At 39.0% G+C, this 26,327-nt stretch overlaps 1 protein-coding gene across 1 annotated transcript in view; it reads left to right on the top strand.

Annotated features, from left to right (window-relative positions):
• The first annotated feature begins 7,097 nt into the window (after positions 1 to 7,097).
• Positions 7,098 to 26,327, top strand: part of dnah1 (dynein, axonemal, heavy chain 1) — a 137,720-nt gene continuing 118,490 nt past the window's right edge. Inside the window, 14 exon segments of the mRNA XM_062044902.1 lie at positions 7,098 to 7,175; positions 7,289 to 7,349; positions 11,802 to 11,976; positions 12,055 to 12,190; positions 12,274 to 12,406; positions 14,025 to 14,400; positions 15,864 to 16,021; positions 16,095 to 16,306; positions 19,188 to 19,486; positions 21,357 to 21,507; positions 23,503 to 23,696; positions 23,767 to 23,992; positions 24,067 to 24,186; positions 26,208 to 26,290. Coding sequence (XP_061900886.1) covers positions 7,131 to 7,175; positions 7,289 to 7,349; positions 11,802 to 11,976; positions 12,055 to 12,190; positions 12,274 to 12,406; positions 14,025 to 14,400; positions 15,864 to 16,021; positions 16,095 to 16,306; positions 19,188 to 19,486; positions 21,357 to 21,507; positions 23,503 to 23,696; positions 23,767 to 23,992; positions 24,067 to 24,186; positions 26,208 to 26,290 — 2,369 coding nt within the window. The 5' untranslated portion in view covers positions 7,098 to 7,130.

The raw sequence follows: 26,327 nt of genomic DNA, 5'->3' as shown, positions 1-26,327 counted from the left end.
GCACTATTCTGTATGTATTGCAACTTCTGGATGTTCTTGCTGGGGATCCCGACAAGAAGTGCGTTGCAGTAGTCTATATTTTTAGAAAGTCAATTAAACATAAATGAACATTTCTTAATTAATGATCATGATTTATGTTAGGCCAGCAGAGAAGGCCTTGCTGGTCCTAACGGCCCACCACTGACTGCACACATTTTCAGTATCCATAGCATCCAAACCAAGCCGCTGTTTGTGTTTGGGCATCGCTGGAAAGAACTCATCGTAAAGAACGTGTTTACACCAGGTCCTTGCAACCAAAGCAGAACTCCTAACTTGATCACTGACTTTCACGCATTTTCTCCTCAGATCGTCTTCCTTTACGTGCAAAGGCAGCATGTCCTTCTCAAGGGACACGTGAGGCCTCAAACACATGAGACTGTTCACTTGTGCTTGGCTACCCAATCTCAGGTTGCTCTGGTGCCTTCCAACCGGAGAGGCCAGGGTGAGGAGCAGGGGCCGCAGTGCACCGTGCCTGTGATCCACCATGGGAAACCGACAAGGTTGTGGTGCCCCCGTGACCCAGGAGTGTGGGGATCGCACGGGTCAGTGGGTTTTTTTTCCCTCCTCGCAGACACATCCACACTATCATGAGTGTGAAGTCAACATGTACACCGTGTAAAGGCCTATACAATAACAAGAAGAACATTTCAGGCTTTGAAATTCAGTCATTTCAAGGGCTGTCATTTAATTGTGATGAATCGCATTGTCTGTAGTTAACCCGTAATTAATTGTGATTAATCACAGACTGATTAACGTTCTGAAATTTTTAATAATGGTACCTTAGACAAAGTTTTTAATACTGATAACATGAGACTAGACAGTTAGTTTGCTTAATGCAAATGTGCTTAATTGTATTGTCTGTAGTTGACTTGGACTTAGACTTAGACAAACCTCAATGATCCACAAGGGAAATTGTTCCACACAGTAGCTCAGTTAGAAAGGATAATGCACATAAGGGCACTAAAGAGGGCGAAAAACTATGTAAAAAGTAGACCAAAAATGTACCATAATATATAACAATATGAAATATAACATATGTAATATATACACTACCGTTCAAAAGTTTGGGGTCACCCAAACAATTTTGTGGAAAAGCCTTCATTTCTAAGAACAAGAATAGACTGTCGAGTTTCAGATGAAAGTTCTCTTTTTCTGGCCATTTTGAGCGTTTAATTGACCCCACAAATGTGATGCTCCAGAAACTCAATCTGCTCAAAGGAAGGTCAGTTTTGTAGCTTCTGTAACGAGCTAAACTGTTTTCAGATGTGTGAACATGATTGCACAAGGGTTTTCTAATCATCAATTAGCCTTCTGAGCCAATGAGCAAACACATTGTACCATTAGAACACTGGAGTGATAGTTGCTGGAAATGGGCCTCTATACACCTATGTAGATATTGCACCAAAAACCAGACATTTGCAGCTAGAATAGTCATTTACCACATTAGCAATGTATAGAGTGTATTTCTTTAAAGTTAAGACTAGTTTAAAGTTATCTTCATTGAAAAGTACAGTGCTTTTCCTCCAAAAATAAGGACATTTCAATGTGACCCCAAACTTTTGAACGGTAGTGTACATATTATATATATATCTATATATACACAGTACAGGCCAAAAGTTTGGACACACCTTCTCATTTAAATGTGTTTTCTTTATTTTATTTTATTTGTTTTACTTTAGGACAATATACTACATACAGTCGTCCCTCGTTTATCACTGTTAATTGGTTCTGCATATAAGAGCGATAAACGAATTTTCGCAAAGTAAGAATCATTAATAATAAAAAATATATAGGGCATACAAAACCTGTTTACGACCTTCAAAACATGTTTTTTTTTAACTTTATGAGAGCCCTCTAGATCAGAAATAACACCCTTTAGTCCCCTTTATAGTCTTTTAATCCAATAAACTGCATTTAAACTGTCTGTGGCTGAGCCAATCAGTGGCCACGATACTGAACAGTGCACTCTGATTGGTTTGGTCTCATCTAGTGGCCATTACTACTGTAGTATTGATATTTTTACTTTATTTAGCCATTTCATGATTGAAAATGCTTAATTTAGGACCGAAAAATATGTCCTAAAAAAATCAGCAATGTGGTGAAGCCACATACATACACAAACATACATACAGTACAAGCCAAAACTTTGGACATACCTTCTCATTCAATGTGTTTTCTTTATTTTCATGACTATTTACATTGTAGATTGTCACTGAAGGCATCAAAACTATGAATGAACACATGTGGAGTTATGTACTTAACAAAAAAAAGGTGAAATAACTGAAAACATGTTTTATATTCTAGTTTCTTCAAAATAGCCACCCTTTGCTCTGATTACTGCTTTGCACACTCTTGGCATTCTCTCCATGAGCTTCAATAGGTGGTCACCTGAAACGGTGTTCACTTCACGGGTGTCATAGTTTTGATGCCTTCAGTGACAATCCACAAATTGACACACATATTGGTAGTCGACATTTTCGTCTTCATCGTTAGCAAGGGAGCTTTTTTTGACAAAGCAGCCCGATTCGACAGAATCCCCGGGGCGACGCGTGACGTCATTTCCATGGCAACCGTTGTCACATACAACTTTCTTGCCACCGGTAAACTGAGATTTGTACTGCCGAGTGTTGAAGGATGCAATATATTATTGCAAGTGTTCCCGTACAGTTTTAACGGGCGTGGACGACGTATATTGCAACGTCCATTTATGACGAAAGTGCGACTTGGTGCAGGTTTCCCCCCGGCAGATGTTCATCTTGTTCTCTCCAATCACTGCACAACATAGGTATGTATGACACCCTTTTTTCATCAATCAGTCAAATACACGAACAAATATGACACTTGTGCGGTGAAATGTGCACAAATAATCTGGTTAATACTGGTTGGGGTCGGGTATCGAATCGATACGATACCTTCGGCATTTTCGGCATATTGAAAAATAAACACGACACGGAATAAAAAATAATTCAGAAATATATATACTACTATTCACGCTAAAGAGTAAAAACAAACCACGAACTGACGAAGTTTATTTAATAAAAAGTATGGAGTCGCTTGGCTTCGTTTATCCCTCACGAACTTTGACCTCGGTAAATTGGACATGCGCAGAAGCCAATTTGGAACTGGTCCATTAAAGTAACTGGACAGTGTTACTGATGTACTTTTCGCTTGAATTTATTTTCAAAATCATGGAATACATACTCAATACTTGCGATATAAATGTTTTGAGCAACTCCGTGAGTATACATCACCAACGAGTTTACAAAACATGAACGTTCTGGCCAGCAAAGATGGCTATGACGAGGCTTGTTTACTGTCGTTACGTCATGACGTCCAATGGCGTCGACTTCTCCAAGCGGAAGATTTAAAAAAGAATAATAACCTGAGCCAATCCAAGGGTGACGCATTGACAATGTACAAAAGAAGAAATTGGCCACAAACGGCTCTTCTGGAAGTGTTTTGTAGCTATTACGTCACGTCACTAACACGAACGTCAGCAACCTGCCTCACTTTTTTTACGGCTTTTCCCCAAAACAAAATAAGGTATGTCAAAATGTATCACGTTCAATTGCCACTTTGGCAGGCTTTTTTATTATTTCCTCATTAGCTACAGCAGTGGTTTTAAACCTCTTTTCACAAGGACCACCTCAGAAAACACTAGGCTCCCCAAACCATAATGACTCATTAAAATACAGTAGCGTAGTAGACCTAAGTATTCATTAAGTACCACCATAATGAGTACCAATGATTGTCACACACACACTATGTGTGGTGAAATATGTCCTCTGCATTTGACCCATCCCCTTGATCACCCCCTGGGAGGTGAGGGGAGCAGTGAGCAGCAGCGGTGCTTTGGTGATTTAACCCCCAATTCCAACCCTCGATGCTGAGTGCCAAGCAGGGAGGTAGTGGGTCCCATTTTTATAGTCTTTGGTATGACTCGTTTGGGGTTTGAACTCACAACCTGCCGATCTCTAACCACAAGGCCACTGAGTAGACCAACATAAAATACAGTAGCATAGTAGGCCCAAGTATTCATTAAAACAGTGTTGAGTGACAGAAATGACTGTTTTGCTTGTGTCTTAATTGTTTATTTTGCCCTCGACTACGGCCTACAGTACCGTATTTTTCGGACTATAAGTCGCAGTTTTTTTGATAGTTTGGTCGAGGGTGCGACTTATACTCAGGAGCGACTTATGTGTGAAATGATTAACACATTACCGTAAAATATCAAATAATATTATATAGCTCATTCACGTAAGAGACTAGACGTATAAGATTTCATGGGATTTAGCGATTAGGAGTGACAGATTGTTTGGTAAACGTATAGCATGTTCTATATGTTATAGTTATTTGAATGACTCTTACCATAATATGTTACGTTAACATACCAGGCACGTTCTCAGTTGGTTATTTATGCCTCATATAACGTACACTTATTCAGCCTGTTGTTCACTATTCTTTATTTTTTTTAAATTGCCTTTCAATCTCTATTCTTGGTGTTGGGTTTTATCAAATAAATTTCCCCCCAAAAATGCGACTTATACTCCAGTTCGACTTATATATGTTTTTTTCATTCTTTATTATGCATTTTTGGCCGGTGCGACTTATACTCCAGAGCGACTTATACTCGGGAAAATACGGTAGTCGGATTGTAAACGACTTCCATTGAAGGCTGATGAACCTTTGATAACGACTCTAGTCAGGTCATTGCAAAATGTAATTAAGTGATTATTTGGCGTACAACCTGATGGAGCCCGCGTACCCGCAGTTTGAGAATCACTGAGCTATAGCCATTTGTGCTAAATTTTTAACGGCACATTCTAAAAATACTATAAAAAAAAGAACAAAGACTAAAAGAGCATACAAGTGAAATGTAACAATAAAAAGTTGCAATGGTCACCCCAATAGCACAAAGCTGTTATTGCTCAAAAAGTAATGATGTAATGACTCAAAATCAGTGTTGTTTTGAATTTTTGACCTATTCAAGGTTCCAAATATTTCACATCAAAAATTCCACTTTGAAATGTTATTTGGGGGAAAACTATTGCCCATGGTGTGTGTTTACCATATACAGAACTACGTTTTTCCTTGATAAAAAGGATGTCAAATATACCAAAAAAAGTGAAAAATATATATTAAACTTATAGTGAATGGATGAATATAAAGTTGATGTCGATACTTAAGTGTTGAAAGTAATGAAAATATTTGTGACTTATTTTGAACACATTTGTGAGTGGAGGGCCCTTTTGGATCTTTGGGAATTTTAGTGGGATTTATTTCCCTAAAAAATAATAATGAATCAAAGTCAATGTTGTTATGAATTATTTGACCTGTTTAAAGGCTTCAATTACTTCTTATCAAATATTCCACTTTGACAATTTTTTGGGGGGAAATATTAAATATTTTTGTTTTATATATATATATATATATATATATATATATATATATATATATATATATATATATATATATATATATATATATATATATATATATATATATATATATATATATATATATATATATATATATATATATATAATATATATATATATATATGTGTGTGTGTGTGTGTGTGTGTGTGTGTGTGTATGTATATATATGTGTGTGTGTATATGTATATATATGTGTGTGTATGGATAGATGGATGGATGTTATAGAACCATTTCCCCTGTGGATCAATAAAGTTAGTCTAATTTCCATAAAAAACAGGGTTTTGACAGAAACCATAGGTGCTCGGAACTTGAAGACAAAGCTTCTGTCGTTTGGCAACTTTTTTCTCCTGGTGAAATATGCAAAGCAGTGATGTTTAAGTATGGAACAGGGGCCATTGGAGTTCAAATCCCAGCCGAGTCATACCAAAGACTATAAAAATGGGACCCATAACCTCCCTGTTTGGCACTCAGCAACAAAGGGTTGGAGTTGGGGGTTAAATCACCAAAATGATTCCCGGGCGCGGCGCCGCTGCTGCCCACTGCTCCCCAAGGGGATGGGACAAATGCAGATGACAAATTTCACCACATCTAGTGTGTGTGTGTGACAATCATTGGTACTTTAATCTTAATCTTTAATTTGTGGGATGCAGCTTTATTATGCACCAGCATAGCACATTGTAGAAATAATATCAACAAAAATGAAAAATAGAGCAAAAAGGCATAATGAAAAAGCTGAAATGTCGATGCAAATAAAATAAAAAATTACACAATAGTTGTCTAGTTAAAATATATGTATGTATATATATATATATATATATATATATATATATATATATATATATATATATATATATATATATATATATATATGTATATATATATATATATATATATATATATATATATATATATATATATATATATATATATATATATATATATATATATATATATATATATATATATATATATATATATATATATACGTACCTATTGTAGTTTTTAACCAAAAAAATCAAAATTGTAATCGAAAATCACATCTTCAGAAAAATAAATCTGGATTTTATTTTTGGCCAAACTCGCACAGCCCTACTGAGGGTGTCACATTACTACTAAAAGTAGCAATCATTTAATTGTACACAAATAAAAATAACAGCAGTTATCTATTCAACCCTGTCTGTACAAAGTAGCGCATTAAAGATGCTCAGACTTGCCAACTCTTTTGGATTCTGCAGAATTAAGGGAATTGTCCCTGTCCACGACATCTGATGTTTTTCGTGCACATATAAAGATATTGTAGCTTTTGCCTGAATGTTGAAAGGATGACAATGAGCTGGTCGATCAACAATCATTTAATTAAAATTACCCAAATCGGCAGTAACCCACTGTGTCTCCCCTTAAAATGTTTAATTAACCTTGTTCGACCCGCGATTTAAAGTGTGCTTTGAATTTTGTTCCCCTGTGTTAGATGTAACTATTCTATTATTTCCTTCCTTGTCTACACTCCAGGTTTTTATATTAAATCTCGAGATGGAGGATGACGATCTACCTGGTTTTGGGGCGTCTGTGCCCCAATCAGCCCAGAGTTCTCCAGAACGCAGACAATCAGTGGGAAGTCACAGGCACCCGCTACCCCCTGAAAGAAAAGGTTCTATGAAGGGCCTCTACTCCGATGACTTCACTACTTTGAGGTTCAAGGTAAAAGCATTCACAATGTTGTCAAACCACATCAATGTGAAATTTGTCAACTGCTATTATGATATGCATTCTGAGTCTTTACCTGCTGAGAAAAAAACACTTTACTGATACAGACTTGTGCAGAGGAACCAGACACCCAGCAGCGGTCCTACAGCAGTTGTGATGCAATGGAAGGTAGGAACAATTGTGGTGTGTTTGGCACTTTGTTGAAGCACTGAACCTTTGACCCTGCAAGAGAAATCCTCATGAAGTGCTGCTTCCCAATAATATGTATTATTGCAGCAAAATTATTTGCAAACGTGTATCTGAATCTGTGCGTCTGCAATCAATTCACGTGTTTGTGCACTAATGTGTGTGTCTAATGTGTGTGTGTGTAATCAGAGCCGCCATATTGTCCCGTCCATATTATGATTTGTCTGTGGGTAAAACAAATTCTTGTCCGTCCATATTTCACTAGCTGTGTGCACATGGACACATTTAATCGGATTAAAAGCCTAACCGGAATAAGAATGCTTCAGGTAAACACACCATTCGGAATATTCTGACCCGATCACACACGTTGGGATCAAAATTTCATTCCGATTGAGACAGGTGGTTTATGCAGAAACGGACACATCTTCCGAAATTCGGGTTAGAATGATCCTTACTGTGCATGTCTTTGATGTCAGCTGTGGTGGAGGGGGACTCAATTTAATAGTGTCGGAATGAACTGATTGTTTTGCTGCCGTATCCCCCCCATTCAACATGTACAGAAGTAGTGTTGTATGGTCTTGAGTTTGTTGCTTTAAAACGAGACGAGCAAAAACAGAAGTATGGTATGGAGTGTCATATGTCGATGTAACAGTAAAAGAAGGGATCCAGGTGTCGTCTTAACGAGCTGTTTTATTCACGACATTACAGCTATTCCAAATGCATACATTTCAAAAAGAGAGGTAAAACAAAAGTAGTGAACATAAGGAAAATATGATAAATAAATACGGTGATACCGTCGGACAAGCAGAAATGCACAAAGCCATGTTTGATAACGGTCTACTGCTTCTTCAGCATCTGCAGTGAGCAAACTCGTCCATAAGATGGCACCATAGCACAAATAATAACACCTATCTGTCTAAGTTAGGTTCTGAGCATGTCCAAAGTAAAGTATTCCGATTTAAGGTGCGGTGCATGAAAATGCACCTCGTAATCATATGATTTTTTTCAGGGTCCATGTGCACAGTAACATTCTAATCTGAATGATGATCAGATTAAATGCATGTTGTCCATGTGCACGTGGCTGTGTGTGAAATTCGGGTTAGAATTATCCTTACTCCGCATGTCTTTGATGTCAGCTGTGGTGTAGGGGGACTAAATTGAATAGTGTCGGAATGAATCGATTGTCTTGCTGCCGTATCCCCCATTCAACATGTTCAGAAGTAGTGTTATATGCTGTTGAGTTTGTTGCTTTAAAACGAGACGAGCAAAAACAGAAGTATGGTATGGAGTGTCATATGTCGATGTAACCATAAAAGAAGGGATCCAGGTGTCGTCTTAACGAGCTGTTTTATTCACGACATTACAGCTACTGCAAATGCATACATTTCAAAAAGAGGTAAAACAAAAGTAGTGAACATAAGGAAAATATGATAAATAAATACGGTGATACCGTCGGACAAGCAGAAATGCACAAAGCCATGTTTGATAACGGTCTACTGCTTCTTCAGCATCTGCAGTGAGCAAACTCGTCCATAAGATGGCACCATAGCACAAATAATAACACCTATCTGTCTAAGTTAGGTTCTGAGCATGTCCAAAGTAAAGTATTCCGACTTAAGGTGCGGTGCATGAAAATGCACCTCGTAATCATATGATTTTTTTCAGGGTCCATGTGCACAGTAACATTCTAATCTGAATGATGATCAGATTAAATGCATGTTGTCCATGTGCACGTGGCTGTGTGTGAAATTCGGGTTATAATTATCCTTACTCCGCATGTCTTTGATGTCAGCTGTGGTGTAGGGGGACTAAATTTAATAGTGTCGGAATGAATCGATTGTCTTGCTGCCGTATCCCCCATTCAACATGTTCAGAAGTAGTGTTATATGCTGTTGAGTTTGTTGCTTTAAAACGAGACGAGCAAAAACAGAAGTATGGTATGGAATGACATATGTCGATGTAACCATAAAAGAAGGGATCCAGGTGTCGTCTTAACGAGCTGTTTTATTCACGACATTACAGCTACTGCAAATGCATACATTTCAAAAAGAGAGGTAAAACAAAAGTAGTGAACATAAGGAAAATATTATAAATAAATACGGTGATACTGTCGGACAAGCAGAAATGCACAAAGCCATGTTTGATAACGGTCTACTCCTTCTTCAGCACCTGCAGTGAGCAAACTCGTCCATAAGATGGCACCATATCACAAATAATAACACCTTTCTGTCTAAGTTAGGTTCTGAGCATGTCCAAAGTAAAGTATTCCGATTTAAGGTGCGGTGCATGAAAATGCACCTCATAATCATATGATTTTTTTCAGGGTCCATGTGCACAGTAACATTCTAATCCGAATGATGATCAGATTAAATGCATGTTGTCCATGTGCACGTGGCTGTGTGTGAAATTCGGGTTAGAATTATCCTTACTTCGCATGTCTTTGATGTCAGCTGTGGTGTAGGGGGACTAAATTTAATAGTGTCGGAATGAATCGATTGTCTTGCTGCCGTATCCCCCCATTCAACATGTTCAGAAGTAGTGTTATATGCTGTTGAGTTTGTTGCTTTAAAACGAGACGAGCAAAAACAGAAGAATGGTATGGAGTGTCATATGTCGATGTAACCATAAAAGAAGGGATCCAGGTGTCGTCTTAACGAGCTGTTTTATTCACGACATTACAGCTATTCCAAATGCATACATTTCAAAAAGAGAGGTAAAACAAAAGTAGTGAACATAAGGAAAATATGATAAATAAATACGGTGATACCGTCGGACAAGCAGAAATGCACAAAGCCATGTTTGATAACGGTCTACTGCTTCTTCAGCACCTGCAGTGAGCAAACTCGTCCATAAGATGGCACCATATCACAAATAATAACACCTTTCTGTCTAAGTTAGGTTTTGAGCATGTCCAAAGTAAAGTATTCCGATTTAAGGTGCGGTGCATGACAATGCACCTCATAATCAGATGATTTTTTTCAGGGTCCATGTGCACAGTAACATTCTAATCCGAATGATGATCAGATTAAATGCATGTTGTCCATGTGCATGTGGCTGTGTGTGAAATTCGGGTTAGAATTATCCTTACTCGGCATGTCTTTGATGTCAGCTGTGGTGTAGGGGGACTAAATTTAATAGTGTCGGAATGAATCGATTGTCTTGCTGCCGTATCCCCCCATTCAACATGTTCAGAAGTAGTGTTATATGCTGTTGAGTTTGTTGCTTTAAAACGAGACGAGCAAAAACAGAAGTATGGTATGGAGTGTCATATGTCGATGTAACCATAAAAGAAGGGATCCAGGTGTCGTCTTAACGAGCTGTTTTATTCACGACATTACAGCTACTGCAAATGCATACATTTCAAAAAGAGAGGTAAAACAAAAGTAGTGAACATAAGGAAAATATGATAAATAAATACGGTGATACCGTCGGACAAGCAGAAATGCACAAAGCCATGTTTGATAACGGTCTACTGCTTCTTCAGCACCTGCAGTGAGCAAACTCGTCCAAAAGATGGCACCATAGCACAAATAATAACACCTTTCTGTCTAAGTTAGGTTCTGAGCATGTCCAAAGTAAAGTATTCCGATTTAAGGTGCGGTGCATGAAAATGCACCTCATAATCATATGATTTTTTTCAGGGTCCATGTGCACAGTAACATTCTAATCCGAATGATGATCAGATTAAATGCATGTTGTCCATGTGCACGTGGTTGTGTGTGAAATTCGGGTTAGAATTACCCTTACTTCGCATGTCTTTGATGTCAGCTGTGGTGGAAGGGGACTAAATTTAATAGTGTCGGAATGAATCGATTGTCTTGCTGCCGTATCCCCCCATTCAACATGTTCAGAAGTAGTGTTATATGCTGTTGAGTTTGTTGCTTTAAAACGAGACGAGCAAAAACAGAAGAATGGTATGGAGTGTCATATGTCGATGTAACCATAAAAGAAGGGATCCAGGTGTCGTCTTAACGAGCTGTTTTATTCACGACATTACAGCTACTGCAAATGCATACATTTCAAAAAGAGAGGTAAAACAAAAGTAGTGAACATAAGGAAAATATGATAAATAAATACGGTGATACCGTCGGACAAGCAGAAATGCACAAAGCCATGTTTGATAACGGTCTACTGCTTCTTCAGCACCTGCAGTGAGCAAACTCGTCCAAAAGATGGCGCCATTGCACAAATAACACTACAAATCCGAATTCGGACACACACTTTTTTTTTTTACACACCCACACATCGAACTACAGATGGACATATCATAATACTTCAAACACGCACACATGGCTCTGATTGCACACACACTTTGACATACAGACACACACATTAGTACAAAGACACGTGAATTGGATTGCATAAACTCTGATTTAGTTTTCAAATAACTTTGCTACTACAATACTTTCATACTCTTCTTTCCCTTTCTCGCAGGCTCAAGCTCAAAGTCCCCGTTTGCCCAATACAAGTTTGATGAGAAAGATTATTACGGACCATGCTCAAAGCAATTACTCACGTCATACTTCAGCCGTGGCGGAGACACACCCAAGGTCCAGATGCCCTACAAAACCATCAGTGGCAAAATCCCTCGTGATTTGAAAAAAGAACGGTATGTACGGTCTTTGCGTGACCAGGCAAATCCACAGTTAGATCCTCATATACTCAAGATATCTTCTCTTTTCCAAAGGTGTCGACGGGAGTATTTGAAGCTTAATTTTGAACAACTTTTGGCAGAAAAAAACATTGACTCCAATCTTCTAATACCGCGTTGTTTGGACAGCAGTGATGAGCAGCCTCTTCTCTCGCCGTATCTTCCACTTGAGGTGAGCCTGGCACGCCACTGGCAACTTGTGTATAGACTTTAATAAGTAAAACGCCGTTTTTGGTGCAAATATTTCCATCCTAGATATTTGACAACGAGGAATACGATTGTCGGACTGCCCACGACTGGCTTTCCATGGGAATAGCGCCAGGATCGTCTGATCGAAGACCAATTCCATCAAAAGCGTTACTGCTTACAGATGACACAGAAATGTTTGGTAAAACAAAACAAAACAAAACGTAATTACAAAACCCAAAACCAGTGAAGTTGGCACGTTCTGTAATTTGTAAATAAAAACAGAATACAATGATTTGCAAATCCTTTTCAACTTATATTCAATTGAATAGACTGCAAAGACAAGATATTTAATATCAAACTGAGAAACTTTAATTTTTTTTGCAAATATTTATTAACTTAGAATTTAATGGCGGCAACAGATTGCAAACAAGTTGGCACAGGGGCATTTTTACCACTGTGTTACATGGCCTTTCCTTTTAACAACACTCAGTAAATGTTTGGGAACTGAGGAGACCAATTTTTGAAGCTTTTCAGGTGGAATTCTTTCCCATTCTTGCTTGATGTACAGCTTAAGTTGTTCAACAGTCCGGGGTCTCCGTTGTGGTATTTTAGGCTTCATATTGCGCCACACATTTTCAATGGGAGACAGGTCTGGACTACAGGCAGACCAGTCTAGTACCCGCACTCTTTTACTATGAAGCCACGCTGTTGTAACACATGGCTTGGCATTGTCTTGCTGAAATAAGCAGGGGCGTCCATAATAAAGTTGCTTGGATGGCAACATATGTTGCTCCAAAACCTGTATGTACCTTTCAGCATTAATGGGGCCTTCACAGATGTGTAAGTTACCCATGCCTTGGGCACTAATACACCCCCATACCATCACAGATGCTGGCTTTACACTTTGCGCCTAGAACAATCCGGATGGTTCTTTTCGTCTTTGGTCCGGAGGACACGACGTCCAGTTTCCAAAAACAATTTGAAATGTGGTCTGACACTTTTCACCTTTCCATCAGTCCATCTTAGATGAGCTCGGGCCCAGCGAAACCGGTGGCGTTTCTGGGTGTTGTTGATAAATGGCTTTCGCTTTGCATAGCAGAGTTTTAACTCACACTTACAGATGTAGCGATGAACTGTAGTTACTGACAGTGGTTTTCTGAAGGGTTCCTGAGCCCATGTGGTGATATCCTTTACAAACTGATGTCACCTTTTGATGCAGTACCGCCTGAGGGATCGAAGGTCACGGGCATTCAATGTTCATTACGCTTACGTGCAGTGATTTCTCCAGATTCTCTGAACCCTTTGATGATAATATGGGCCGTAGATGGTGAAATCCCTACATTCTTTGCAATAGCTGGTTGAGAAATGTTGTTCTTAAACAATTTGCTCAGGCATTTGTTCGCAAAGTGGTGACCCTCGACCCATCCTTGTTTGTGAATGACTGAGCATTTCATGGAAGCTGCTTTTATACCCAATCATGGCACCTACCTGTTCCCAATTAGCCTGTTCACCTGTGCAATGTTCCAAATAAGTGTTTGATGAGCATTCCTCAACTTTCTCAGTCTTTTTTGAAACATGTTGCAGGTATCAAATTCCAAATGAGCTAATATTTGCAAAAAATAGCAAAGTTTACCAGTTCGAACGTTAAGTATCTTGTCTTTGCAGTCTATTCAATTGAATATAAGTTGAAAAGGATTTGCAAATCATTGTATTCTGTTTTTATTTACCATTTACACAACGTGCCAACTTCACTGGTTTTGGGTTTTGTGATTCAAAAGCATTACTTTACCAGGCGTTTTTCTGTGTGGCATCAGTAGATGATCAACCTCCCCCATCACTGGAGTACAGCTGGCATCTAGTGGGCGTCCTTGACTACAACGAGGAGAAATGTCAGTACTTGGTAGAAAAGGTTCGCCAAAACAGCAAGCTAAGAGATGAGGAGAGTTGCCTGCAAACGGGCAATAGGTACTGGATACCCAGGATCCGGTTGCTGTTCAGTGCCGAGGACCCGCGAGTCTTTGTCCAACGAATCCAGTTTGCCATGCACCAAAGGGAGAACACAGAAGCCCTCATCCTCTACAACTTGATTGTTGACTGCATGCCTATCTGGGAGAAAACCCCATCTCTGGATCCACAGTGTCTCCACAGCATCAAAAGACGTGCCCTCTCAGGCCATGGCCTTAAACTAGACATGTGAGTCACTATCTTCAAGAGATGATTGGTTGTGAATAGAGATGTCCGATAATGGCTTTTTTGCCGATATCCGATATTCCGATATTGTCCAACTCTTAATTACCGATTCCGATATCAACCGATACCGATATATACAGTCGTGGAACTAACACATTATTATGTCTACCGTATTTTTCGGACTATAAGTCGCAGTTTTTTCATAGTTTGGCGGGGGCTGCGACTTATACTCAGGAGCGACTTATGTGTGAAATTATTAACACATTACCGTAAAATATCAAATAATATTATTTAGCTCATTCAAGTAAGAGACTAGACGTATAAGGTTTCATGGGATTTAGCGATTAGGAGTGACAGATTGTTTGGTAAACGTATAGCATGTTCTATATGTTATAGTTATTTGAATGACTCTTACCATAATATGTTACGTTAACATACCAGGCACGTTCTCAGTTGGTTATTTATGCCTCATATAACGTACACTTATTCAGCCTGTTGTTCACTATTCTTTATTTATTTTAAATTGCCTTTCAAATGTCTATTCTTGGTGTTGGCTTTTATCAAATACATTTCCCCAAAAAATGCGACTTACACTCCAGTGCGACTTATATATGTTTTTTCCCTTCTTTATTATGCATTTTCGGCCGGTGCGACTTATACTCCGGAGCGACTTATACTCCGAAAAATACGGTAATTTTGTTGTGATGCCCCGCTGGATGCATTAAACAATGTAACAAGGTTTTCCAAAATAAATCAACTCAAGTTATGGAAAAAAATACCAACATGGCACTGCCATATTTATTATTGAAGTCACAAAGTGCATTATTTCTTTTAAGATGCCTCAAAACAGCAGCTTGGAATTTGGGACATGCTCTCCCTGAGAGAGCATGAGGAGGTTGAGGTGGGCGGGGTTGAGTTGGGGGGTTAACGGGGGGGGGGTGTATATTGTTGCGTCCCGAAAGACTTAGTGCTGCAAGAGGTTCTGGGTATTTGTTCTGTTGTGTTTATGTTGTGTTATGGTGCGGATGTTCTCCCGAAATGTGTTTGTCATTCTTATTTGGTGTGGGTTCACAGTGTGGCGCATATTTGTAACAGTGTTAAAGTTGTTTATACGGCCACCCTCAGTGTGACCTGTATGGCTGTTGATCAAGTATGCATGGCATTCACTTGTGTGTGTGAAAAGCCGTAGATATTATGTGATTGGGCCGGCACGAAAGGCAGTGCCGTTAAGGTTTAATGGCGCTCTGTACTTCTCCCTACGTCCATGTACACAGCGGCGTTTTAAAAAGTCATAAATTTTACTTTTTGAAACCAATACCGATAATTTTGAAACCGATACAGATAATTTCCGATATTACATTTTTAAAGCATTTATCGGCCGATAATATCGGACTGACGATATTATCGGACATCTCTAGTTGTGAATCAAAGCCAGATTGTTGACATGGTAAACATTTTCACTGCAGTGTACAAAAGTTTGTAGAAGGACTCGGGAAGGAGGTCAAGCTGGATTACGACCGTACCATGAACCGCTTCATCCTGGATAAAATGGTGAAATGCGACCCGCAGGATTTTTCCCACATCGTGGTGCCACAGAAGGAACCTGAGCATGTGCCACTTATAGGTGAGCGAGGAAGTGTGTGTTTTATTCAGGATTGACCTACCATTTTTAACATGGGACATGACTTTCTGGGCAGGCTGTGTAACAGTTCCTCGCTTTAGCTACAAGAAGAACCGAGCTGCGTTCATCACCAAGTCCATGCTGACCGAGCCTCAAGTGATCTACACGTTGTCGGAAATCAGGTTCGAGTGTAACAAACTAGCCACCATGAAACTCTTCAACGTGTCCTTAACCAAACCTCTGCGACTGGACGAGTTTGAAGCAAACCAGGCCCAAATGCAGACTCAGGTATTGCAACATTTTGCTTCCCCTGTCAACACGTAGGGCCTGATTGATCTACTAAAGGTTTACGTGTATTCGAACACGTGCAGACTTGATAGCGCACAAAAGCTTGTGCGCAGAGGGTTGCGTGTCTTAAATGAGCAAAATAGAGAGCATAATCCATTCCGTGTGCAAATATAATCATTTAGCGCTCACATTGTGCACTGCAAAAACTGAAATCTAAGTAAGATGAAATATCTCAAATAAGGGTGATATTTGCTTATTTTCTGTCTGATAAGATAATTCTTCTCACTAAGCAGATTTTATGTTGGAGTGTTTTACTTGTTTTAAGTGTATATAATCATACTTGCCAACCTTGAGACCTCCAATATCGAGAGGTGGGGGCTTGGTCGGGGGTGGGGGGGTGGTCGGGGGCGTGGTTGGGGGCGTGGTTATTTACAGCTAGAATTCACCAACTCGAGTATTTCATATATATTTCATATATATATATATATGTATATATATATATATATGTATGAAATACTTGACTTTCAGTGAATTCTAGCTATATATATATATATCTATTTATTTTATTTACATAGAAAAAAAGAAGAAAAAAAAACTTGAATTTCAGTGTTCCGTTGGCTATCCATTAGATGGCAGTATTGTCCTGTTTAACTTCTCCGTTCATTGGGCAGGCAAGCTGTTTATATTGTGGTAAAGCGGACGTGAGAACAGGCTGTCCCCACTCAGTCTCAGGTCCGCATTGAGCTGGAGGGGGCGTGGCCTCCAGCTCCGGCTGAATACCGGGAGTTTGTCGGGAGAAAATCTCTGCCGGGAGGTTGTCGGGAGAGGCGCTGAATACCGGGATTCTCCCGCTAAAAACGGGAGGGTTGGCAAGTATGATATAATTGAACAGTATTTATGTTGTGTACAATGTGTATTTATAATATGCTGTGAAAAGGAAATTTCATATTTTTTGGAAGCTCATCTTGTACTTGACATTGTTTATAGGGTTAGGCGCAATAAGTGTTCAACTTCAGCCTAAACCCTTTCGGTCTGCAACATTTCTTTTTTTAATTTTTATTTCTTTTTTTATTTTATTTATATATTTATTTATTTTTTAAATGAATTTATTAATCAATCAACAAAACAATACACAACAATACCACAATAATGCAATCCAATTCCAAAACCAAACCCGTCCCAGCAACGTTAAGAACAACAACAAACAGAGCAATTCAGAGCAATTGAGGACACACAAACATGACACTTTTTTAATTTATGAATGTACATCTGTTTGTTTATGTAAAACTGTTTGTTTAGTTTTGTTGACCATTGACCGAAGAAATAATAAACTAAAAAAAACGGGTAAAAAAAATTAGACTAAAATTGCGATTGAGATAACTAAAACATTAACTTAGGCAAAACAATTGTCTTTTGGAGAGAGACTATACAATCTGTTTGTGGGGAAAGTGAAAGCAAATTTGCACTTTCATCCGGTCCGAATGTGGAGGGCCATGAGTGTCTCCATAGCAACAGCCGCACAGTACATGGAAACATCCTCATTTGAAAAAGGCGGCCTGCACCACTTTTGCACGTATCGATTGCGCATGCAGTCTTAGTAGATCACTTAGTAATAGGGGTGTAACGGTACGTGTATTTGTATTGAACCGTTTCGGTACGGGGGTTCGGTTCGGAAGTGTACCGAACGAGTTTCTACACGAACATATTAAGTAGCCGCCTCCGCTTCCTTCTACCTCTGTTTCTGTCAGTCCTCTAGACAGCACTCAGCATTGTCCCACCCACACAACCATCTGATTGGTTACAAACAGAGCAGTAACAGCCAATCAGCAGTGCGCATTCAGAGCGGTAACAGCCAATCAGCAGTGCGTATTCAGAGCGCATGTAGTCAGTGCTTAGCGTTTAGCAGGAAAGCATCAGGCAGCGGACTCTCCCCAAATTAAAATAAACACCTCCCAGTCAACTACTAGTAACATCACTATGAGCCCGTTGACCTTCTAGAAATATAAAAGGCAGCTCAACTCGCTCGCAGTCCTGGCTTGAGGTGAAGGCTAATTCGCTTTTAGCGTAACGTTAGCTCGTTTTGCAGTGTGTGTGTGTTACGGACAGCAAAGCCCTGTCTGTCTGTCTGTTATTTCACTTTACCTTTTTCTGTGTTGATTGAGCTGTGTTGAAGCAGCAAAAAAGGACATTATGTTAAATGAAGAGTTTCTGTCTCTGATAGTTGATATAATAATGTAACTGCATCATTAAGCCTACATGAACTCCATGGTGTTCAGGGATGAATAGTCTCTCCTATTGCTATTGTACTATTTTTTCAGCTATAGTTACATTAATCATTAGTTATGCAGCAGCCTAGTTTTGAATGGCAGGGTCCCTGCTATCACATGTTGATAAAAATATAACATTTACATAATACATCAACTACAGGCTTCCCAAATGCTGTAATAAATTAAACATGATGAGTTGACTTGAAACTGTTTAATGTTGCACTTTTTATATGTAGAAGAAAAGTTTTGTCATTGTATTTAATCTGAGCAACAACTTGAGGCAGTTTAATGTTGATTAATGTGGGCAGAATTATTATAGTGTTCCCAATGTTAAAAGGATAAAGCCATTGTTTACAAATTTGATAAATAAATAACCAAAAAATTTATATTTTGTTGTTTTCTTACTGTACCGAAAATGAACCGAACTGTGACCTCTAAACCGAGGTACGTACCGAACCGAAATTTTTGTGTACTGTTACACCCCTACTTAGTAACTCAGCAATTTTATACTTTGCACACGCTGTTTAGCGCGTGTTATTTGGATCTTAGCAGATCAGGCCCTTAGTTATTTGTTAACAGCGAAAAACGCACACAACCTTTTTGATTCTTCCCAGATAAGCTTGTTCCTGCGGGAGGCGTGGATGATCACGGTGACGTACAGCCTCCGACACAACCTGGGGAACATCGGCAAAGGCGCGTACAACATGAGCGAGTCTAAATGGGACATGTACATGGTGACCAAGCTGAACAAACTGATGGCTGTGGTGCACTACAACCTGCAGGACTCCCTACGCAACCTTGTAGAGGACTCCTTGCTCTGCCTGAGCAAGTTGATTATGGACGCGTGCTGCAGCGTGCACACGTGCCCTGATGACCTGGCGTGGGGGGACGACCTCATCGTTAGCCCTTACAAGTAAGACTTTCACGTATTTTAAACGAAGCGACTATGTTTGTTTCATTTTAAATGCTTGTCACTTGATTACTTGTATTGTTTATTTCTTATGTGCAGCACTCTGGAGACAGTTTTGTTGTTAATAGTGCTCTATAAACAGTGTTGGGTTAGTTACTGAAAACCAGTAACTAGTTACAGTTACTAGTTACTTTATTTCAAAAGTAACTTAGTTACTAACTCAGTTACTTACACCAAAAAGTAATGCGTTACTGGGAAAAGTAACTATTTAGTTACTTTTTTTCTTCTTCTTTTTTTTAATGCCCTTTTAGCCTTCATTTCAATACTGTTATTGCAGTGGAGAATAATACAATCTGTTGATCAACTTGACATGCATTTGCATCACTGAGCTCTGCTAAGCAATGTGGTCTACATACAACACACAAAGACAAAGATATGTTTCAAAGGGCCAATTTATTTCAGGCCACAAAAAACTGACAAAGCTATTTTAAATAGCTGCAACATAACATACATAAGTAACAAACAGCATAATAACAACATAGCTGTAAACCTGGCTTCACCTAAGGAAGGCACACGTGACATACACAAAGCCTAACCAGGCAGATTTGAATTGTTGTTTTGGGCAGTAGACGGGATCTTTGATCCAAGACACAACTTACATTAAACTAAAATGTTCTTTTCTTTGTGCTCGACAAAAAAAAGAAGTGAGAATATCTCCATGTTCAGACACTCGAGTCGACTGCCGCTCCGTTGTTAGTAAACACAGACACGCCCCCCCCTCTCCTTCCCTCCCCTCCCCACACCCACACCCACACCCAGACACACACAGAGCGCGCCTCCGGCTTGTGACACAAGAACATTCAGAAGGACGACACTGCAGCGCTCCAATAAAACACACATTTAGATCTTCTGTTTCAAGCCGATACTACATAAAAAATAATGTAAAATAACGCAGTAACGCATCATGTAGTAACGGTAACTGAGTTACTGAATATAAAAAATAACGCGTTAGATTACTACGGTAGTTATCGCCGAAACTAACGGCGTTACAGTAACGCGTTACATGTACAAAGAGCTACATGTGGATTGAGAGCTGCGGGTTGCTGACCCCCGTATTAGCCGCACCGGGCTATAAGCCTCAGATATAGTGTATATCGGTACGAGAGATTTAGTAAATATCTATTACCTTAATTGTTTCCAAACGGTGTCTGTAACAGGGCAGTAAAACGGACGATCACACAAAACAGAAATCATCGTCATGGACCCACTAACTGCGGAGGCTCGCTCTCCAATCAGCTAAACAAACTCAATAACTCCACGGTGACGTTTTGGTGAGTTTACGAAACTGAAACAATACGAAAAGAATGCTATTGTAAGTTAGTAATACCAACAACGACACTTGTTCGCATATACACTAATGCTAACAACGCTAGCTTGATTAAATTAAGAGAGCACATACAAATATGCATTAAACACAACTATGAATTGTTTTTGTTATATTTTTAAAACTTGACAAATGTTGCTTGGAGTGATGAATGAACATTCACTCCGAGCAGATACGCTATTGACGAATACTTTTGGTTCAAGGAACTGAAACAGGAAGTACATTTTCTACCCGGAGGAGGGAATTAGTGGAAAAGATGGCGCCGTAGCACAAACAATAACACATCTTTACAATGTATCTGTCAGTGTTCTATAAAAACTGTTTGTTGAATACAACAGATTATGGCCACAAGGGAAGAAAAATCCATGAAATAGCTGCACCGTTTTATAAGCCGCATGGTTTAAAGTGTGGGGAAAAAAAGTAGCGTCCTATTTATTTCCAGAAAATATGGTATTATTGTTTAAATTACACCCGTTTGTTTTCATCTAGGCCAAAAAACAAGCCTCTGTTCCAGGTGGACTTGCTTTTGAATGAGACCGAAGTACATTACAGCACACCTCTGGAGAATTTTGAGACCTGTATCTTAAACCTATTCAACGAGGGCATTCTGGTGACACACAATATACCCATGCTGGATAAGGTAAAGCAAGTTCAGGGCACTGATGTGCGATACCACTGGTTTTCTTTCCGATCCGATACCAAGTGAAGTTCAGGCTGGTATCAACGATACCAATACTTTGTGCAAATATTTGTGCAAATATTCCTTAAATTTAAAAAGTAGTGTATTTTCAAATACCATATCCATCTAAGAAAAACAACAGTAAACATTTAAGAAAAAAAGTGTAGAAATGTAGAATGTAATTTGAAATTTAAAAACTGATAATACTAATAATATACATAGTCACCAATAACACAAAGTTTTCCCTTTGTGTTTATATTTAAACACAATGTTTTGTCTTTAAATATATATAATCTTTTTTAGCATTTGTTTAAAATAAAGAAATATAAACATTTCCCCCCACTCCCCATACTTGACTTTTCAGTATGGCGCCCTTGGTGGCAAATGTTTAGATACCCCAGATCTAAAATCTTAGAAGCTCTCAAAATAAGATGTACTGAAAATATAAACAGAGTTTAGTTAGTTAATTAAAATAATAGTAACTTATGAATTCATTTGAAAAATTACAACAACCATAATACACACTGTTTCATAGATTTTTTTACATACTAGGTTATGCAGTTACAGAATTGTATTAGTTGTTTTATCCTATTCTTACATGGGAAGAAGCAGTAAAAATGTAAGAAAAAAGACCCAAAAAATCAATAATGAGAAAAAGCTGAAATGTTCTAACTAATATTTATTAATTATATACAGTACAGGCCAAAAGTTTGAACACACCTTCTCCTCATTCAATGTGTTTTCTTTATTTTCAAGACTATTTACATTGTAGATTGTCACATCAAAGCAATGAATGAACACATGTGGAGTTATGTACTTACCAAAAAAAGGTGGAATAACTGAAAACATGTTTTATATTCTAGTCTCTTCAAAATAGCCACCCTTTGGTCTGATTACTTTTTCGCACACTCTGGGCATTCTCTCCATGAGCTTCAAGCACACCTGTGAAGTGGAAAATCATTTCAGGTGACTACCTCTTGAAGCTCATCAAGAGAATGCCAAGAATGTGCGAAAAAGTATTTCGAGCAAAAGGGTGGCTATTTTGAAGAAACTAGAATATATAACATGTTTTCAGTTATTTCACCTTTTTTTTGTTAAATACGTTACTCCACATGTGTTCATTCATAGTTTTGATGTCTTCAGTGACAATCTACAACGTTAATCATGAAAATAAAGAAAACGCACTGAATGAGATGGCGTGTCCAAACTTTTGGCATGTAGCGTATTTTCCGCACTATAAGGCGCACCGGATTATAAGGCGCACCTTCAATGAATGGCCTATTTTAAAACTTTGTTCATATATAAGGCGCACCATATTATAAGGCGCACCGCATTATAAGGGGCATAGAATAGATGCTACAGTAGAGGCTGGGGTTACTTTATGCATCCCGTAGTTGCGAGACCTGTTGTGGCTCAATATTGGTCCATATATAAGGCGCACCGCATTATAAGGCGCATAGAATAGATGCTACAGTAGAGGCTGGGGTTACGTTATGCATCCCGTAGTTGCGAGACCTGTTGTGGCTCAATATTGGTCCATATATAAGGCGCACCGGATTATAAGGCGCACCGTCAGCTTTTGAGAAAATTTGAGGTTTTTAGGTGCGCCTTGTAGTGCGGAAAATACGGTACTGTAGTTTGTCACTAATAATACAAAGCTGACACAATATCTGCTTTTAGCATTTTTGTAAATTAAGAAATATCAATATGTCCCCCCCATACTTTTACTTTTCAATATGCGGCCCTTAGTGGAAAAAGTTTAGACACCACTGAACTAAAGTATAAAAAGTATTGATATTTTGATTTGAGAATCTATATTAGAGCATAAAGATCTGGTATCGGCGGTATCATTATTTCAGTATCGATCTGCACATCACTAGTTTAGGATGCAAAGTGTGCTCATGTTCCAAGAATGTTGTGCAAATGGAGAGTGATGACAAGTCTGTTCTTCCCTAGTTCTTGATGAAGCGCTTGTTATTCGGTGACGAGCCTGTGCTGGAGTCAGTGAATCTTTGCGAGCCAAAAGTAAATGAGCTGAGAGAGAAGATCTGCATAGCGCTCAAAAAAGCCATCGTACCCCTCAAAGCGTATGCTGCTGAATATGCCAAATACATTGAGCTTTACAACTTGGACGTAGTGGCGCATTTTGCGTAAGTGCGTAAGTCTTAAATCCCTCGCAGTCGAGCAGAATTGTCCTGCTATCTCTATCATTTTTTGCAGATCCAGCGCTGATGACGAGAAGACATCCAAGGTCATAAAAAAAGAAGTAGAGCAGCATATCACAGACAGAGAAGAGCTCCATAAATCCCTGCCGTCCTCCATTATCATTGGTGCATTTATCGTGCATGTTGAGGGAGTACGTCAGGCGCTTTTGAATAAATCAAAGGCTTTAGCCGTGGCGACCTTGGAAAACCATGTCGATAAGCTACGGAAGCTGGTGGATGAAGTAAGTTGGATGTTAAGGACTTGAATTTTTTTTTCCGAAAAATGTCGTCCTGAACTCCTGTTGTGTCTGTCCAGGAATGCGAGGAGTTCAGCACTATTAGTTACACGCTCGCAGAACGTCCCAGCAGCATTGAGGACCTGACGGACAAGAGGGAATGGATGAAACAGATTCCTGACCAGCTCAAAAGTTGCAAGGTGCACAATATTACAAAACCCAAAACCAGTGAAGTTGGCACGTTGTGTAAATGGTAAATAACGACAGAATACAATGATTTGCAAATCCTTTTCAACCTACTGTATTTTTCGGAGTATAAATCGCTCCGGCCGAAAATGCATAATAAAGAAGGAAAAAAACATATAAGTCGCACTGGAGTATAAGTCGCATTTTTGGGGGAAATGTATTTGATAAAACCCAACACCAAGAATAGACATTTGAAAGGCAATTTAAAATAAATAAAGAATAGTGAACAACAGGCTGAATAAGTGTACGTTATATGAGGCATAAATAACCAACTGAGAACGTGCCTGGTATGTTAACGTAACATATTATGGTAAGAGTCATTCAAATAACTATAACATATAGAACATGCTATACGTTTACCAAACAATCTGTCACTCCTAATCGCTAAATCCTATGAAATCTTATACGTCTAGTCTCTTACGTGAATGAGCTAAATAATATAATTTGATGTTTTACGGTATATTTATAGTCCGAAAAATACGGTATAATCAATTGATTGGACTGCAAAGACAAGATACTTAACGTTTGAACTAGAAAACTTTATTTTTGGCAAATATTAGCTCATTTGGAATGTGATGCCAGCAACATGTTTAAAAAAAAGACTGATAAAGTTGAAGGAGGACTGCTCATCAAACACTTATTTGGAACATCCCACAGGTGGACAGGCATATTGGGAATAGGTGGGTGCCATGATTGGGTATAAAAGCAGCTTCCATGAAATGCTCAGTCATTCACAAACAAGGATGGGGCGAGGGTCACCTCTTTGTCAACAAATGCGTGAGCAAATTGTCGAAGTTTAAGAACATTTCTCAACGAGCTATTGCAAGGAATTTAGGGATTTCACCATCTACGGTCTGTAATATCATCAAAAGGTTCAGAGAATCTGGAGAAATCACTGCACGTAAGCGATCAATCAATCAATGTTTATTTATATAGCCCTAAATCACAAGTGTCTCAAAGGGCTGTACAAGCCACAACGACATCCTCGGTACAGAGCCCACATACGGGCAAGGAAAACTCACCCCAGTGGGACGTCATTGTGAATGACTATGAGAAACCTTGGAGAGGACCGCATATGTGGGTACCCCCCCCCCCTCCCCCTCTAGGGGAAAATCATAAATGGGTTATACTTGTATAGCGCTTTTCTACCTTCAAGGTACTCAAAGCGCTTTGACAGTCTTTCCACATTCACCCATTCACACACACATTCACACACTGATGGCGGGAGCTGCCATGCAAGGCGCTAACCAGCAGCCATCAGGAGCAAGGGTGAAGTGTCTTGCCCAAGGACACAACGGACGTGACTAGGATGGTAGAAGGTGGGGATTGAACCCCAGTAACCAACAACACTCCGATTGCTGACACGGCCACTCTACCAACTTCGCCACGCCGTCCCATATTATGGATCTTCAATCCCTGTGTAAAGGATATCACCACATAGGCTCAGGAACACTTCAGAAAACCACTGTCAGTAACTACTGTTGGTCGCTACATCTGTAAGTGCAAGTTAAAACTCTACTATGCAAAGTGAAAACCATTTATCAACAACACCCAGAAACGCTGGGCCCGAGCTCATCTAAGATGGACTGATGGATAGGTGAAAAGTGTCAGACCACATTTCAAATTGTTTTTGGAAACTGGACGTCGTGTCCTCCGGAACAAAGAGGAAAATTACCATCCGGATTGTTCTAGGCGCTAAGTTGAAAAGCCAGCATCTGTGATGGTATGGGGGTGTATTAGTGCCCAAGGCATGGGTAACTTACACATCCGTGAAGGCACCAGTTTGAACATTAAATATCTGGTCTTTGCAGTCTATTCAATTGAATATAAGTTGAAAATAATTTGCAAATCATTGTATTCTGTTTTTATTTACCATTTACACAATGTGCCAACTTCACTGGTTTTGGGTTTTGTAGAAATAAAAATAAAATGCTTTATGTGTGCCGCCAAGTGTTACTCTGTTTTTTCCCCGTAGGATCGCGTTGCAAAGATTTTAGCAGAGTATGAACTATTTGAAGAGTTCTACTACTCCTTATCAAATGATGATTTTAATAAGAAGTAAGTGGAAATGAGGCTATACAGTACTGTATGTACC

This window comes from Entelurus aequoreus, linkage group LG01 (assembly GCF_033978785.1).
Source record: "Entelurus aequoreus isolate RoL-2023_Sb linkage group LG01, RoL_Eaeq_v1.1, whole genome shotgun sequence".
Taxonomy (NCBI): domain Eukaryota; kingdom Metazoa; phylum Chordata; class Actinopteri; order Syngnathiformes; family Syngnathidae; genus Entelurus; species Entelurus aequoreus.
The sequence above is the reverse complement of the archived record's forward strand: the minus strand, read 5'-3'. Positions and strand labels throughout refer to the sequence as shown.